The sequence below is a fragment of the Rhinoraja longicauda genome, chromosome 1, assembly GCF_053455715.1.
Source record: "Rhinoraja longicauda isolate Sanriku21f chromosome 1, sRhiLon1.1, whole genome shotgun sequence".
NCBI lineage: Eukaryota > Metazoa > Chordata > Chondrichthyes > Rajiformes > Arhynchobatidae > Rhinoraja > Rhinoraja longicauda.
The window spans coordinates 29,468,675-29,482,998 of record NC_135953.1 but is presented as its reverse complement, the minus strand read 5'-3'; the positions used below and the strand labels follow the sequence as shown (position 1 = coordinate 29,482,998).

The 14,324-nt window shown below is 42.5% G+C and overlaps 1 protein-coding gene across 2 annotated transcripts in view; it reads right to left on the bottom strand.

Annotated features, from left to right (window-relative positions):
• Nucleotides 1–14,324, bottom strand: part of malt1 (MALT paracaspase 1) — a 165,502-nt gene that overhangs the window by 13,165 nt on the left and 138,013 nt on the right. For both annotated transcript variants that reach the window (XM_078425571.1, XM_078425665.1), the window contains 3 exons: nucleotides 13,726–13,800; nucleotides 10,467–10,594; nucleotides 5,312–5,461 (listed from right to left, as the gene is read on the bottom strand). In XM_078425571.1, the coding sequence (XP_078281697.1) occupies nucleotides 5,312–5,461; nucleotides 10,467–10,594; nucleotides 13,726–13,800 (353 nt within the window). The remainder of the gene's footprint in view (nucleotides 1–5,311; nucleotides 5,462–10,466; nucleotides 10,595–13,725; nucleotides 13,801–14,324) is intronic.

Sequence of the window (14,324 nt, the reverse complement as noted above, 5' to 3'; positions counted from 1 at the left end):
GCAGGAAACATGTTCCCAATGTTGGGGAGTCCAGAACAAGGGGCCACAGTTTAAGAATAAGGGGTAGGCCATTTAGAACGGAGATGAGGAAGAACTTTTTCAGTCAGAGAGTGGTGAAGGTGTGGAATTCTCTGCCTCAGAAGGCAGTGGAGGCCAGTTCGTTGGATGCTTTCAAGAGAGAGCTGGATAGAGCTCTTAAGGATAGCGGAGTGAGGGGGTATGGGGAGAAGGCAGGAATGGGGTACTGATTGAGAGTGATCAGCCATGATCGCATTGAATGGCGGTGCTGGCTCGAAGGGCTGAATGGCCTACTCCTGCACTTATTGTCTATTGTCTATTGAAATCAGTTGGGTGAAATTTTATTGAGTCATAGAATGATACAGTGTGGAAACAGGCCCTTTGGTCCAACTTGCCCGCACTGGCCAACAACACACTCACTCCAATGTAAATATATATTTTAAAGTAGGGGGACAAGGCATTTGCACAATATTCCACGTGCTGTCGCACCGGGGCACTAAATAATAGCAGCAAGACATTTTTAATCACAATTCACAAGAAACTGCAGATGCTGCGATCAGCAAAACAAAAACTGCCGTTGGAACTCAGGGGGCCAGTCAGCATCTGTGGAGGTAAACGTATGGCCAACATTTTGGATAGAGCCGCTGTGTTAGGACTATTGCAGAGTCCAGATGCTGACCCAGTGAGTTCATCCAAGTTTGTTTTTGGCACCAACTTTATTCTCTAATTCAAACCCCTTGCAATTAAGGCCAATGTAAACTTAGCGATTTATGCACAAATCCACCCAGACCTTTTGTTCACAAACATTTTACAGAATTTCAAATGTGGCACAGTGGTGAACGTCATAGAGCTGCTGCCTTGCAACTCTAATGACCCATTATCAACGCTGATCTTGGATTCTGTCCATTGTCATCCCCCCTCTAGATTCTATCATGCACTTACACAAGAGTGGCCATTTACCGATCCACATATTTATGGATGTATAAGGAAACTGAAGGACCTGGTCAAAATGTGCATGTTCACATTGTACGATCACTAGTATAATAGTTCTACCCTACGCACTAGGAACAATTTTACAGAAGCCAATTAACCTACAAACCTTCACATCTTTGGGACGCGGGAGGAAACCGGAACACGTGGAGAAAACCCACGTGGTCACAGGGAGAATGTACAAATACCGTACAGACAACATTACGTATAGACAGGTCCCAACAGGATTGAACTTGTGTCCCTAGCGCTGTAAGGCAGTAACTCTACCGCTGCGTCACTGTGTCACCTCAAAATCTACAAAAACTCACATTTGTAAGGCACTGTTCCCCACGTACTATTCCGAAACAACCTCCTTCTTTCCAAATACATCTCTCTCTTATCTGAATTCAGAATTCATAAGGAACAAAATTAGACCATTTGGCCCATCGAGTCTGCTCCACCATTCGATCATGGCTGATCTATTTTTCCCTCTCAACTGCTTTCTCCCCACAATCATTGACACCCTTACAAATCCAGAGCATTTGCTACAAACACAAAATAACCTTAAATAGGCTACATATGGTATTCAATGCTTTGCATTCTATGCCTTTCCTTGTTAATGTGTCTTCAAACACATTAAAAAAAAATCTGTTTCCATTCACAGATACATCTATCTGCATGTTGTAGTGGGTCTGGACACGGTAGGAATCAGGCAAGACGCCAGGTAAGTATTAACAGTAATTTAATCCAGCAACAGAATATCCACTCTCTCTTCAGTCTCAAGCACGAGTTATCTCTAAAGCCCCTTCAGGCAAACCCCATAGCACTAGTCCCTCCCCCAGCCCTGTCCAACCCGTGCCGAGGGGCATGATCCAGGGAGTGGCCTAATTCCCGGGTACTGCCACAATGTCATGTATAGCTCAAGTCCACTACTTTGTACTTGTCCACTTCAGATGTGATTCATCACATTTGGCTCTATTTACTTGTCCAAATCAATCTGCAATCTTAAGTGTACAATTACAACAGAATTACCGATATCAGCCATTAGGTGTAAGTGCTTCAAATACATTTGATCCAATTAATTAGTCAGAAATGTAGTTTAAATAAATGTCACACTGGGATCTCCAAGTGATCATAAATCATGGTTCATAATATATTCCAAAAACTTTCCTTCACCCAGCATCAAATGCCCAGGCCTAGAAATTCCAGGATCTAATTTCTGATCCTTCTTGAATAATGAGACAACATAAACTCTCCTCCAGTCTACAGAATTCAATCCAGAATTTAATTGGCCATCACATATGTGAGACAGTAGCTCACATACATTTCTTTTCAAGGTTTCAAGGTCAGTTTATTGTCACATGTACCAATTAAGGTACAGTGAAATTTGAGTTACCATACAGCCATACTAAATGAAAAGCAACAAGACACACAGCCACATAAAATAAAATTTAACATAACCATCCAACACAGCAGCGGCTCCCCACATTCCTCACTATGATGGAAGGCAATAAAGTCCAATCTTCTCCCTCTTTATTCTCCCGCGGTCGTGACTGTCGAACCAATCAGTCGGGACCATCAAAGCTCCCGCAGCCGGTGATCCGAAGCCCTCGCTTCGGGGTGATTGAAACTACTGCATCATAATTGAATTAGACCCAGCAGTATTAGGGTCAGAGTAATATGGCACAGAAACAGGTCCTTTGACCTACTGAGTCAATGCTGACCATTAAGCAAAACTTTGTACTAACCCAACAACGATCCCATATATTTCTCACATTCCAGTGAACTCTCCCAGATTCTCCCCCTCGCACATACGTTGGCGGAATTTACAGTATCCATTTAAATTGACCAACCTATGGAGATTTAAGATGCGAGAGGAAGCTGGAACATCTGGGGAATGTGCAGGTTCGACTCCAACAGCAATAAAGTCAGGCTCGAACCCAGGTCACTGGTGCTATTATGCAGCCGCTCAAATAGATATGCTACTGTGCTGCCTTCATTGTACCTTAATACATGTGACAATAAACTAAACTCAGACCCTGATCCAAGATCTCTCCCACCCCCCATCTCCCAACACTGGGCCGCTCACCTTTCAGAACTTCCTGGATCACCCCTGCTCCTCAACTCACAACTCAACGCCAAAAGGTACAAAGTATCCTCAATTCTAGCACTGCTCTTTTATAAACGTGCCTTAATAAAATGAGGATATAACAGGAAATGTGTATCTGCACATAACCATCTGACAAGCATCTTTAATTCACGTCAAAGGTATTTATTCACAAAGCGCTGGAGTAACTCAGCAGGTCGGGCAGCATCTCGGGAGAGAAGGAATGGGTGACGTTTCGGGTCGAGGGTCTGCCCGACCTGCTGAGTTACTCCAGCACTTTGTGAATACCTTCGATTTGTACCAGCATCTGCAGTTATTTTCTTATACTTTTAATTCACGTCATTTGGATATTGTCTTACAAATTCACAACTGCGTTGAAGTATAATGAGAATTCATGTTTAATGAGTGCTTCTTCAATATGCCTACAAAATAGAGAGCACTCTAAAATATGTCCTGGAATCACATACCAACTAATATTGGTGCTATTCTGGCACACTCTTTTTGTGGTCTAGATGGCGTTTAGACAGTTTTCTTCTGTTGGGGAGTGCGGAATTGGACCAGCACTTACATGGTACAGGAGGGGGAGAATCAGGCCGATATTTGGATAAGAGCTGAAGTTGACATGTTCCAACAATAGGATTGAGAGCAGGGATATGATGCAGCCCAGGGAAAGAGAACACCAGCTAAGGTGCAGGAAGGAACTGCAGATGCTGGTTTAAACAGAAGGTAGACACAAAAAGCTGGAGTAACACAACGGGTCAGACAGCATCTCTGGAGTAAAGGAACAGGTGAGGTTTCGGGTCGAGGCCCTTCTTCAGAACATCTGAAGAAGGGTCTCGACCCGAAACATCACCTATTCCTTTTCTCCAGAGATGCTGTCTGGCACACTGTCTTGCTCCAGCATTTTGCGTCTATCTACAGCAGCTAAGTGTTCTGTAGAGATCGCTGAGTACGAAAGCACAGCTGAGGGGTAGAATGGAGATTGGTTTGTGGGGTGCTCCAGTGATGTTTTGGTGTTGAAATATGCTCAGGGGCATAAATAAGCCTTGCCTTTGTTGCAGACATTCCAATCCAGTGCTGCATTTTAATAGCATTTTGCCTCAGGAATGACAATGAACAATACATTCTTACAATGTAGTCCAAATTCCATGGTAAGACCCGTGCATTTGGACTGATACACAACTTGCATCAGGTGGTAAGGATAACTCCCTGACAGTAAATGCTCAGTTCAATTTCCCGATTGGTCCAATTTCACACAGAAGTGACGACAATAGCCAATAGGCAATAAACAATAGGTGCAGGAGTAGGTCATTTGGCCCTGCGTGCCAACACCACCATTCACTGTGATCATGGCTGATCATCCACAATCAGTACCCCCGTTCCTGCCCTCTCCCCATAGCCCCTGACTCCGCTATCATTAATCTCCGCTATTGGGGTACTGATTGAGAATGATCAGCCATGATCACATTGAATGGCGGTGCTGGCTCAAAGGGCCGAATGGCCTCCTCCTGCACCTATTGCCTATTAAGAGCTCCTACTAACTCTCTCTTGAAAGCATCCAGAGAATTGGCCTCCACTGCCTTCTGAGGCAGAGAATTCCACAGATTTACAACTCTGAGTGAAAAAGTTTTTCCTCATCTCCGTTCTAAATGGCCTACCCCTTATTCTTAAACCGTGGCCCCAGGTTCTGGAACGACGGACAGAGCTTTCTTTGCGTTACATCAATTTTCATAAGTTCATAAGTTATAGGAGCAGAATTACGCTATTTGGCTACTCCGCCGTTCAATCATGGATCACCTCTTTCCCTCTCAACCAATTCACCTGCCATTTCTCCATAACCCTTACTAATCAAGAATCTGTCAATCTGTGCCTTAATGAATACCCATAATACAAATAATTTTATTATTGCATTAACATACTGTGCACTTGTTTTTTTCTCATTCACTAAAATTAAGGGATATAAAATCATTCTCTGCCCATGGATTCAGTCCCAAAGCCTTAAAATTGCATGCTTATCCTATAAACCTAGTGCTGATTTACCAATTCAGCATCCACCCTCTCCCCAGTCACTGACATGCATTTTCAGAATTCCTGCCCTGACTCAGGTTTCATGTTTACTGCATGGTTGAAATAACATACAATAACTAGTGCAGTTAATGGCCAAGGCTGATTCCACTGCCCACCCCGTACCGCTACCAGATTGTGCAACTATTTTACCGTGAGCCTTCGCCCACTGCAGGTTCCGAGCCAACGATTCTGTAGAGCAGCCTGATGAATGGATAGGGTCCGTCAAGGCTCTTTTCTCACATAGGCTACTGCGAATTTCCAGAGCTTGCTTTCCTTTAGTGAGATCACATTTTCCCATATCTGCAATTAAAGCATGATTATTAAAAAAAGGAGAAAAAAAATAGTAAATGCTGCAAACAAAATATTTTTAAAAAGTAATGAAATCATTAAATAGATACAATATAAGCAAAACAGCCAGCATCTGAAAAATTAGCTGACATTGTGAAGCCTTTCATCTGAACCAGAAGGAGGAGCGAGGCAAGTTAAATAAATCATAATCGACAATATCTAACTGTTGCACAGATTTGACCTGTCATCTTCAAAGATCTGGTGTGCAGTCACCTTTCTGAGAGCTAATGACAGCTTGATGTATGGCTGGTATTTTAAACTCTATCATACAAAGTTCCAAGTCCAATATGTTTTTTCTATTTATTGGTTTCTCACTGTTGAATCTTCAGTTGCTCTGATAATTTAAGGCTTACCAAACACAACCATTTCCAAAAGCCACCTAGATCTTAGATGTGGGAATGATTATTCCTCCTCCATTCCACTCATTCCTGGGTAATATGAGCACTTGGATCCCGGCATTGCAAAGGCACAGATGAGGAGGATATTGCAGCACTTGATTTTAAAGGGGTGGTAACAGCCAAATAATTGGAAGGAAGCTTACACGCTGAAGCCTTTGGTCAAGGCTGAAGCCAGCCAACAGGAGAGCTGGTGGTACTAGGGCTTGATGGCGCTTTAAAAAAAAAATCAGAACTCAAATGCTAAGGGGAATAACATAGCATCTCTGTTATTTTATCCCGACGATATTTTAAAACAAATCTATACAACAACCAAAGATAGACGCAAAAAGCTGGAGTAACGCGGTGGGTCACGCAACATCTCTGGAGAAAAGGAATAGGTGACGTTTCGTTCTCCTGCCATACAACAACCAATTCACCACTCTGGACAACACAGTGGTGCAACTGGTGGAGCTGTTGCCTTGCTGTGCCAGGGACCCATGTCCAAAGGCATGTGTGTGTGCTAGTAGGTGAGCTGTCCGCTGTAAATGGCTCCAACTGCATAGGTGAGAGGGAGAATATTGATGAGAAACTGGAGACAATAATAGTGGGATTAACAAAGACTAAGTGTAAACAGGTGGATGAGGGTCAGTACAGACTTGGAGGGCTGAGGGGCCTTTTTCCATGCAGTATCTCTCTCCTGTATCGTTTATATCTATGTGCGGTCTTACTTGCAGAGGGAGCTGTTTTGATTTGGATTATGAATGCCACTTTTCTATGGAATTACTAGAGGCAAATATTTATGTTGGTGAACAGAATAAAGTAGTAGCTGCAAAGACATTGCAATTAAATACAGCTAGAAAATGGCCCTTGCTGCCAACTCTGCCCAAACCGATCATCATCAAGCACCCATCTCTACCAATCCCATTTTTTCTTCAGCATACTTGTCAACTCCCCTCAATCATATTGCCAGTCCTGCTGCCAGCATAGATCGAGGACAACCTGCAGGACTAACCAGCACATTTTTGGGTATGTGGGAGAAAAATCAGACCACCTGCAGAAAATCCACAAAATCATAGGGAGGATGGGCAAACTCACCACAGACATTCTTTGAAATCAGTATTGGAACTAGATCACTGAGCTGGAAAGTCTACTCAAGAAAAGGTGCTTTGCTGCAACACAGGCTGGGATCAAGCATCCACTGCACCTGCCTTGGGCTTAGAGTTAGAGTCAACGGGGGTGAAGACAATTAAGTGCCCGTAGCCTTTTTTGTACGGAAACCACAGACATACTTGTGTAGTGGGCCCTTCACTTCACAAGTGGGCCCTCCACTTCAACAACCTTATCCTAGCTATGGGTCAAATAGTTTCACGGCCTCATGTGTACCCTTTGAATCAAAGTAGACCCTGAGAAAATCACATACACAGCTTCTCGAAACGGCTGTGATGACATTTCAGAGGCCAGTTACAATGAGCATCACAATGTCCGGCAGCACTTCAACCCTTCAGATTTGAATGTAACTAATCCCATCTGCCTGCACTTGGTCCTTATCATTCTTTTTCCTGCCTCTGCATGTGTCTGCCTAAATGTATCACAAACAGACCTCTCAGTGGAACCCAATCGAGATATCCAGTTGTGGTGTGCAGACATAATTGTGCGTGGATAGGCCCTGCATTTTAACAGCCTTGGGCCAAATAGTTTCACTGCCTTAGGTGTAGGCCTTTTGGCCAAAGTAAACCCTGAGAAAATCAAATACACAACTTCTGAAAACAGCTGTCACAAAATCTCAGAAGACAGTGACAAATGAAGTGGAAGCAAGGCTGGGAATAGCTATTTAACCCTTTGAGCCTACTCCAGTATTCAACATCCTCATGGCTACAATTTCCTGCACACAAAGCCATTTTGACAATTCCTCATCAGTCCTTGCCTTTCCAAAATAGCAAATCCTGTCCCAGTAATTTTCCCAACCACTGGTGGCAACGTTAGGAAGTGGATGACTCGGTGACCGATGTTCCCGGGCTTGTCCAAGCAGCCATTTTGAAATAATGATATAACATTAGCCACCCTAAAGTCTTCTGAACTTCACCTGCGGCTAAAGGTAATGCAAACATTTCTGACAGGGCGGAATACAATGTCCCACAACGTCCTCGGATAAACTTGATCAGGCCGTGGGAATTTAAATAAGCATTGAGACCACCAGCAGCACCTACTCTTTTGTAATCTAGATCTGTTCCAAGACATTATTCATTCCTTAGCTTCCATGACCTTCTCCACCATAAATACAGATGAGAAATATTAATTTAAGACATTGTTCAACTCTTGTGATGCCACACACTGATGACTACATTATCGCTAAGGGGACCTATTTCCTTCCTAGTTACCCTTCTGCTCTTAATATATTCCATCTACTCCACTAACATCAGCATGAAATGGTTGTACATACTGGTCCATTTCTATATATTACAAAACAAAAAAATGAATTGATGGCTATGAAATGGTACGAATGATCATGAAATTCAATGATACTTTATTGTCACATGTACTTGGGTACAGTGAAATCCTTTGTTTTGCATACAACCCGGTAAAATGATACAGTAGACGTCACCTAGGCATAACACCAGAGTCACTATGTTTCCGGTGCCAACAAAGTTACTTTATTCAGAAAAAAAACATTGAGTGTGTGGTGAATGGAAATTCTTGAGCTGATGCAGTTAAGAAATTATTATGCAAACACAGCATAGACATAGCACAGACAAGAAGTCGTTTAATGAATGAACAATCTGGATTTTTTTTTCCTGTTGATTAAGGGAGGAACAACAGCCAGAAAACTTTATGGACCTCTTTGAACGTGTTATATCTAAAAACATAGAAAGTAGGTGCAGGAGTAGGCCATTCGGTCCTTCGAGCCTGCACCGCCATTCAATATGATCATGGCTGATCATCCAACTCAGTATCCTGTACCTGCCTTCTCTCTATACCCCCTGATCCCTTTAGCCACAAGGGCCACATCTAACTCCCTCTTAAATATAGCCAACGAACTGGCCTCAACTACCTTCTGTGGCAGAGAATTTCGCAGATTCGCCACTCTCTGTGTGAAAAAAAACGTTCTCATCTCGGTCCTAAAAGACTTCCCCTTTATCCTTAAACTGTGACCCCTTGTTCCGGACTTCTAGACTAAAGAGGCAAATAGGGACTTGACTTCAGAAATCAGTGATAAAAAAATTAGTCTCATGTTACACTTGTTCCTTGTTATGTTCCTTGAAGGTGGAGTCGCAGAGGGATAGGGTGGTCAAAAAGGCTTTTGGCACATTGTCATTCGTCAGTCACAGTAGTGAGTATAGAAGTTGGGAGGTCATAATGTAGTTATATAAGTGAGGCCACATTTAGAGTATTGTGTTCTGGTCTGGGCACCATGTTATAGGAAAGATGTTGCCAAGCTGGAAAGGGTACAGAGAAGATTTACAAGGATGTTACCAGGACCCAAGGGTCTGAGCTGTGGGGAGGTTGAGTAGGCTGGGACTCTATTCCTTGGTGCAAAGGAGGATGAGGGGTGATATTATACAATAGACAATAGGTGCAGGAGTAGGCCATTCGGCCCTTCGAGCCAGCACCACCATTCAATGTGATCATGGCTGATCATTCTCAATCAGTACCCCGTTCCTGCCTTCTCCCCATACCCCCTGACTCCGCTATCCTTAAGAGCTCTATCTAGCTCTCTCTTGAATGCATTCAGAGAATTGGCCTCCACTGCCTTCTGAGGCAGAGAATGCCACAGATTTACAACTCTCTGACTGAAAAAGTTTTTCCTTATCTCCGTTCTAAATGGCCTACCCCTTATTCTTAAACTGTGGCCCCTGGTTCTGGACTCCCCCAACATTGGGAACATGTTTCCTGCCTCTAACGTGTCCAACCCCTTAATAATCTTATATGTTTCGATAAGATCCCCAACTATTTCCTCTGGCAGTTCGTTCCATACACCCAACTCCCTTTGTGTGAAAACGTTACCCCGCAGATTCCTATTAAATCTTTTCCTTTATATTATAGCTCTATATTATAGAGGTGTATAAAATCGTGAGTGGAATGGATCGGGTAAATGCACAGAGTCTCTTACCCAGAGTAGGGGAATCGAGGATCAGAGGACATCAGTTTAAGGTGAAGGGAAAAGATTTAATAGGAATCTGCGGGGTAACGTTTTCACACAAAGGGTGGTGGGTGTATGGAACGAACTGCCAGAGGAGGTAATTGAGGCAGGGACTATTGCAACATTTAAGAAACAATTAGATAGGTACATGAATAGAACAGGTTTTGAGGGATATGGGCCAAATGTAGGCAGGTGGGATTAATGTAGCTGGGACAAGTTGGCTGGAGTGGGCAAATTGGGCCAAAGGGCTTATTTTCACACTGTTACACTCTATAACTAGTTTGCTGCCTAGTTTACGTGTTCACGACTGTGACAGACTTAGAGCCCATAACCAACTGTCTCAAGGTAAATGGCAAGGTACTGAGTTCTCATAACCTTGGTATGAAGTCTTAAACGTGGCGAAGCACATAAAATGCATAGATTATTAAAATAAACAAATTACCTTCTGCAACTCTATCAAGCATCACCGTGACCTTTTCATCTTCCAGCAGACGTTCCTTCAGGAACTTCATAAAAATACCATTTGCAAATCCAAAATGCTGAATTTCAAAGGCTTCTGCTCCTTGGCAGCTTTGATGTAGAAAAGAAGCAGTTTATTCATCAAATCTTCTGAAAGTTTTCCTCTGCCTTTCATCACTTTAGGTTCAGCAATGTATGTGATGTATGCAGACAAAGATTGGGGCAAAATGCTGACCTGCTATTAATTCTGCTGTTTAACACCCCATTGAGGGTAGTTTAGAAATTAGGAAAATGGGGAAATTAGGGGAATGACAGATTCTTGATTAGTGGGGGTGTCAGGGGTTACAGGGAGAAGGCAGCAGAACGGGATTGAGCGGAAAAGAAAGGTCAGCTATGATTGAATGGCGAAGTAGACTTGATGGGCCAAATGGCCTAATTCTGCTCCAAGAACTTATGAAAAAACAATTGATCAATTATTTACTTTGTTTTTCCAATTTTATTTCGCTTGCAATGACCATGCTAATTGTGCAAAAATTGCAAAGCGAAGACAATATAATTGATTTGACCTGGGGTGATACAGCAATGTGCATTTTACAATATGCTGTATTCTGCTACTTTGGGCAGTTCTACTTTCTATTTATCTTCTGACTTAAAGTGTAGGGTTAATGTCAGGATTCACACATCATAGAAAAACAAGAGGAATACCAAACTTCCTCTAAAGGAAATTGTACCCTTTTGATGGCCATCATCCATGATTCAAGGATGGTTTAACATTCATTCTTAACAATAAATAGATAAATAACTATGATTAAATGTGCAAACATTTAAAAAATGTCAAAATACTCAAACAGCTGCAAAAACTTGTGTCTTTCTTTGTATTTGCTTTCACTTACACACACTTACTTTTCTCTCTTGCTGTGTTTTCATTGATTTCCATCACGCAATCTCTGTAAGCTTTGCCCTCAGCTATGTCGATTCCTTGTTCCACAATTCTCACCCTAATTTCTCTACGCTCAGACTGCGTGTTTAAGAGACTCCTAAAATGCTACAATCCATTAACCAAAAGGTTGATCAATTATCCTGATGACATTGATGGCTCAGAGTACAATTTTAGTAAAGAGATACAGAGCGGAAACAGGCCCTTTCGGTCCACCGGGTCCGCGCTGACCAGCGGTCCCTGCACATTAACACTATTCTATACCCACAAGGGACAATTTTTACATTTACCAAGCCAATTAACCTACAAACCTGTACGTCCTTGGAGTGTGGGAGGAAACCGAAGATCTCGGAGAAAACCCAGGCAGGTCACGGGGAGAACGTGCAAACTCCGTACAGAGAGCACCCATAGTTGGGATCGAACCCGGGTCTCCAACGCTGTATTCGCTGCAAGGCAGCAACTCTACCGCTGCGCCACCGTGCCGCCCAATTTTGCCTTAGTATGAAATATTTTGGGATGTTTTGTGTTAAAGGAATTTTATAAGTGTGTTGATGATTCAAAGCTAGGTGGGAGTGTAGACTGTGAGGAGGATTCAGAGATGCTTCAAATGGATATAGACGGATCAGTGAGTGGGCAAGGACATGGCAAGAGCGCAACAAAGGGTCACCAGATTGATTTCTGGAATGGAGAGTCAATCAGGTAAGGAGAGATTAAGCAGTCAAGGAACATACTTTCTTGACTCTAGGTGTGCTCTCAGTGAAATGGACAAATCCTTTCAAAGTTTGACACGGTAGATATTTCCTCTGAATAATGTTTCTCCTGGACGGGGTGACTAGAACCAGGGGTCAGAATCTCAAAATAGGGGATTACCCTTTCCGATCAGAGGTGAGAAAACATTTCATCTACCTCCATCACTGCAGATACAAAGAACTTCAAATGCTGGTTCACAGAAACAAGGCAAAGTGTTGGAGTAACTCAGCAGGTCAGGTGGTATCTCCAGAGAACATGGATTGGAGATGTTCTGGTTGGGACCCTTCTACAGACGGTCCTTTGGCCACATCGTATACCATCTATAAAGTGGGCCACTGCAATTCAGAAAGGCTTTCCTGAGCAACATCTCCCAAAATGCTGTAAGGCCTGGCAGCAAGTCATTCACCACCTTAACTTGGAACTAGGTTACTGTTGCTTCATTGACCAAAGGTTAAATGCTGGACCCCTCTATCCAGCAACACACTGCAGAGCTTTACGCTCAGCCTCTCAAGCATAATTAGAATGGACAATAAATGCTGGATGTGCCCGTGACACACTCAACCCTCAAGTAAATTTCTCTGGGAATCAACACAATGGCATGAACAATGAATTCTCCAATTTTAGGTAACCACAACCCCCTTCCCCTTTCAGTTATTCACTGATCACATCTGAGGAAACCTGAAATTCCTTCTGGAAAAATAGTAAGGTTCAAAGATCAGTTTATTGTCACATGTACCAATTAAGATACAGTGAAACTCGAACTGGCAGAAGCCTCATGCCACTGTGCATTCACACATGTAATTCGACAATTTTTTTTCACATCAGAAGTATTAAAAACTGAGTTTCAAAAATTTCTGAATTTCCGAAGAAGGGTCTCGACCCGAAATGTCACTTATTACTTTTCTCCAGAGATGCTGCCTGACCCGCTGAGTTTTGTGTCTATTTTCAGAAATCTAATCTGTTTGATTTTTGAACCATCTGGATTTCTATCGGCATCATTTTGTAAGTAGACTTTGTAATTACATAACTCAAATTTTCCATTGCCACATTATTGCTGCTTTTAATTTGCACATTTTAAATAATCCAGGAATAAATGATTTGACACTTGGATCACTTTGAATTTGATTTGCCCAAATTTAACAATTTTAATGCAGGACCTATACATCAGGAGGTGCAGATCCAGAGCAAGCAAGATCATGAGGGACCCCTGCCACCCCAGTAACAGACTGTTCCAGATGCTACGATCAGGCAAACGCCTCCGCTGTCACGCTGTGAAAACGGAGAGGATGAGACGGAGCTTCTTCCCACAGGCCATCAGGACTGTCAACTTTTATAACCCAGAGACTAAATTTTTGTCGACACTAATAGTAACTTATTAACTTTATTTATATGCTGTAACTGTAATTCTTTTTGTGCACAACCCGCAGGCATTGCCACTTTCATTTCACTGCACATCGTGTATGTGTATGTGACAAATAAATTTGACTTGACTCGACTAGTCAGTACAAGTCTCAACCGATATACAGAATTAAATCCTTCATCCGAATAGACTTACGTTGCATATCCAAACACAATATTGGCTGTCACTCTTAAGGCCTCCATGCTTGGAATCGTGTCATCATGGACATTCCTACAAAAACAGAATCAAGTTGTTCATTCCACACAGTATGCTACATCCATGTTAAGCATCCCCACACACACACATTCATCACTCACATTAATCCGCAAAGCATTTTCTACCCAGATTCCCCTCTCCTACCGATACTAAGACTAGATGTGTTCTACTGTATGGGCCTCTATTACCAGGTACACCTGACAATAAACTAAATTCAAACTCAAACGAAACTCAAACAGTCAAAGAATTAAGAGAGCTTTCATATCTTTGTGGTGATGAATCACAGAGTAGCGTTCATTCCATTGTGAATGGGGAAATATTCATTCATACTTTCATTACAAGTACTCAGATAAGATGGAACAGTTATGCCAGAGAGACTGAATAGTCTGAGTTTGTTTTCCATTAAGTAAAGGAAGCTGAGAGGGGTGGGATGGGAGGGAGAAGAGGTATACAGAAATATGAGTGGCATAAAGAGGGTAGGTAGTGAGAAACCTTTGCCCATAATGGTAATGTCTAAAACTAGAGGACCTGGGTTTAAG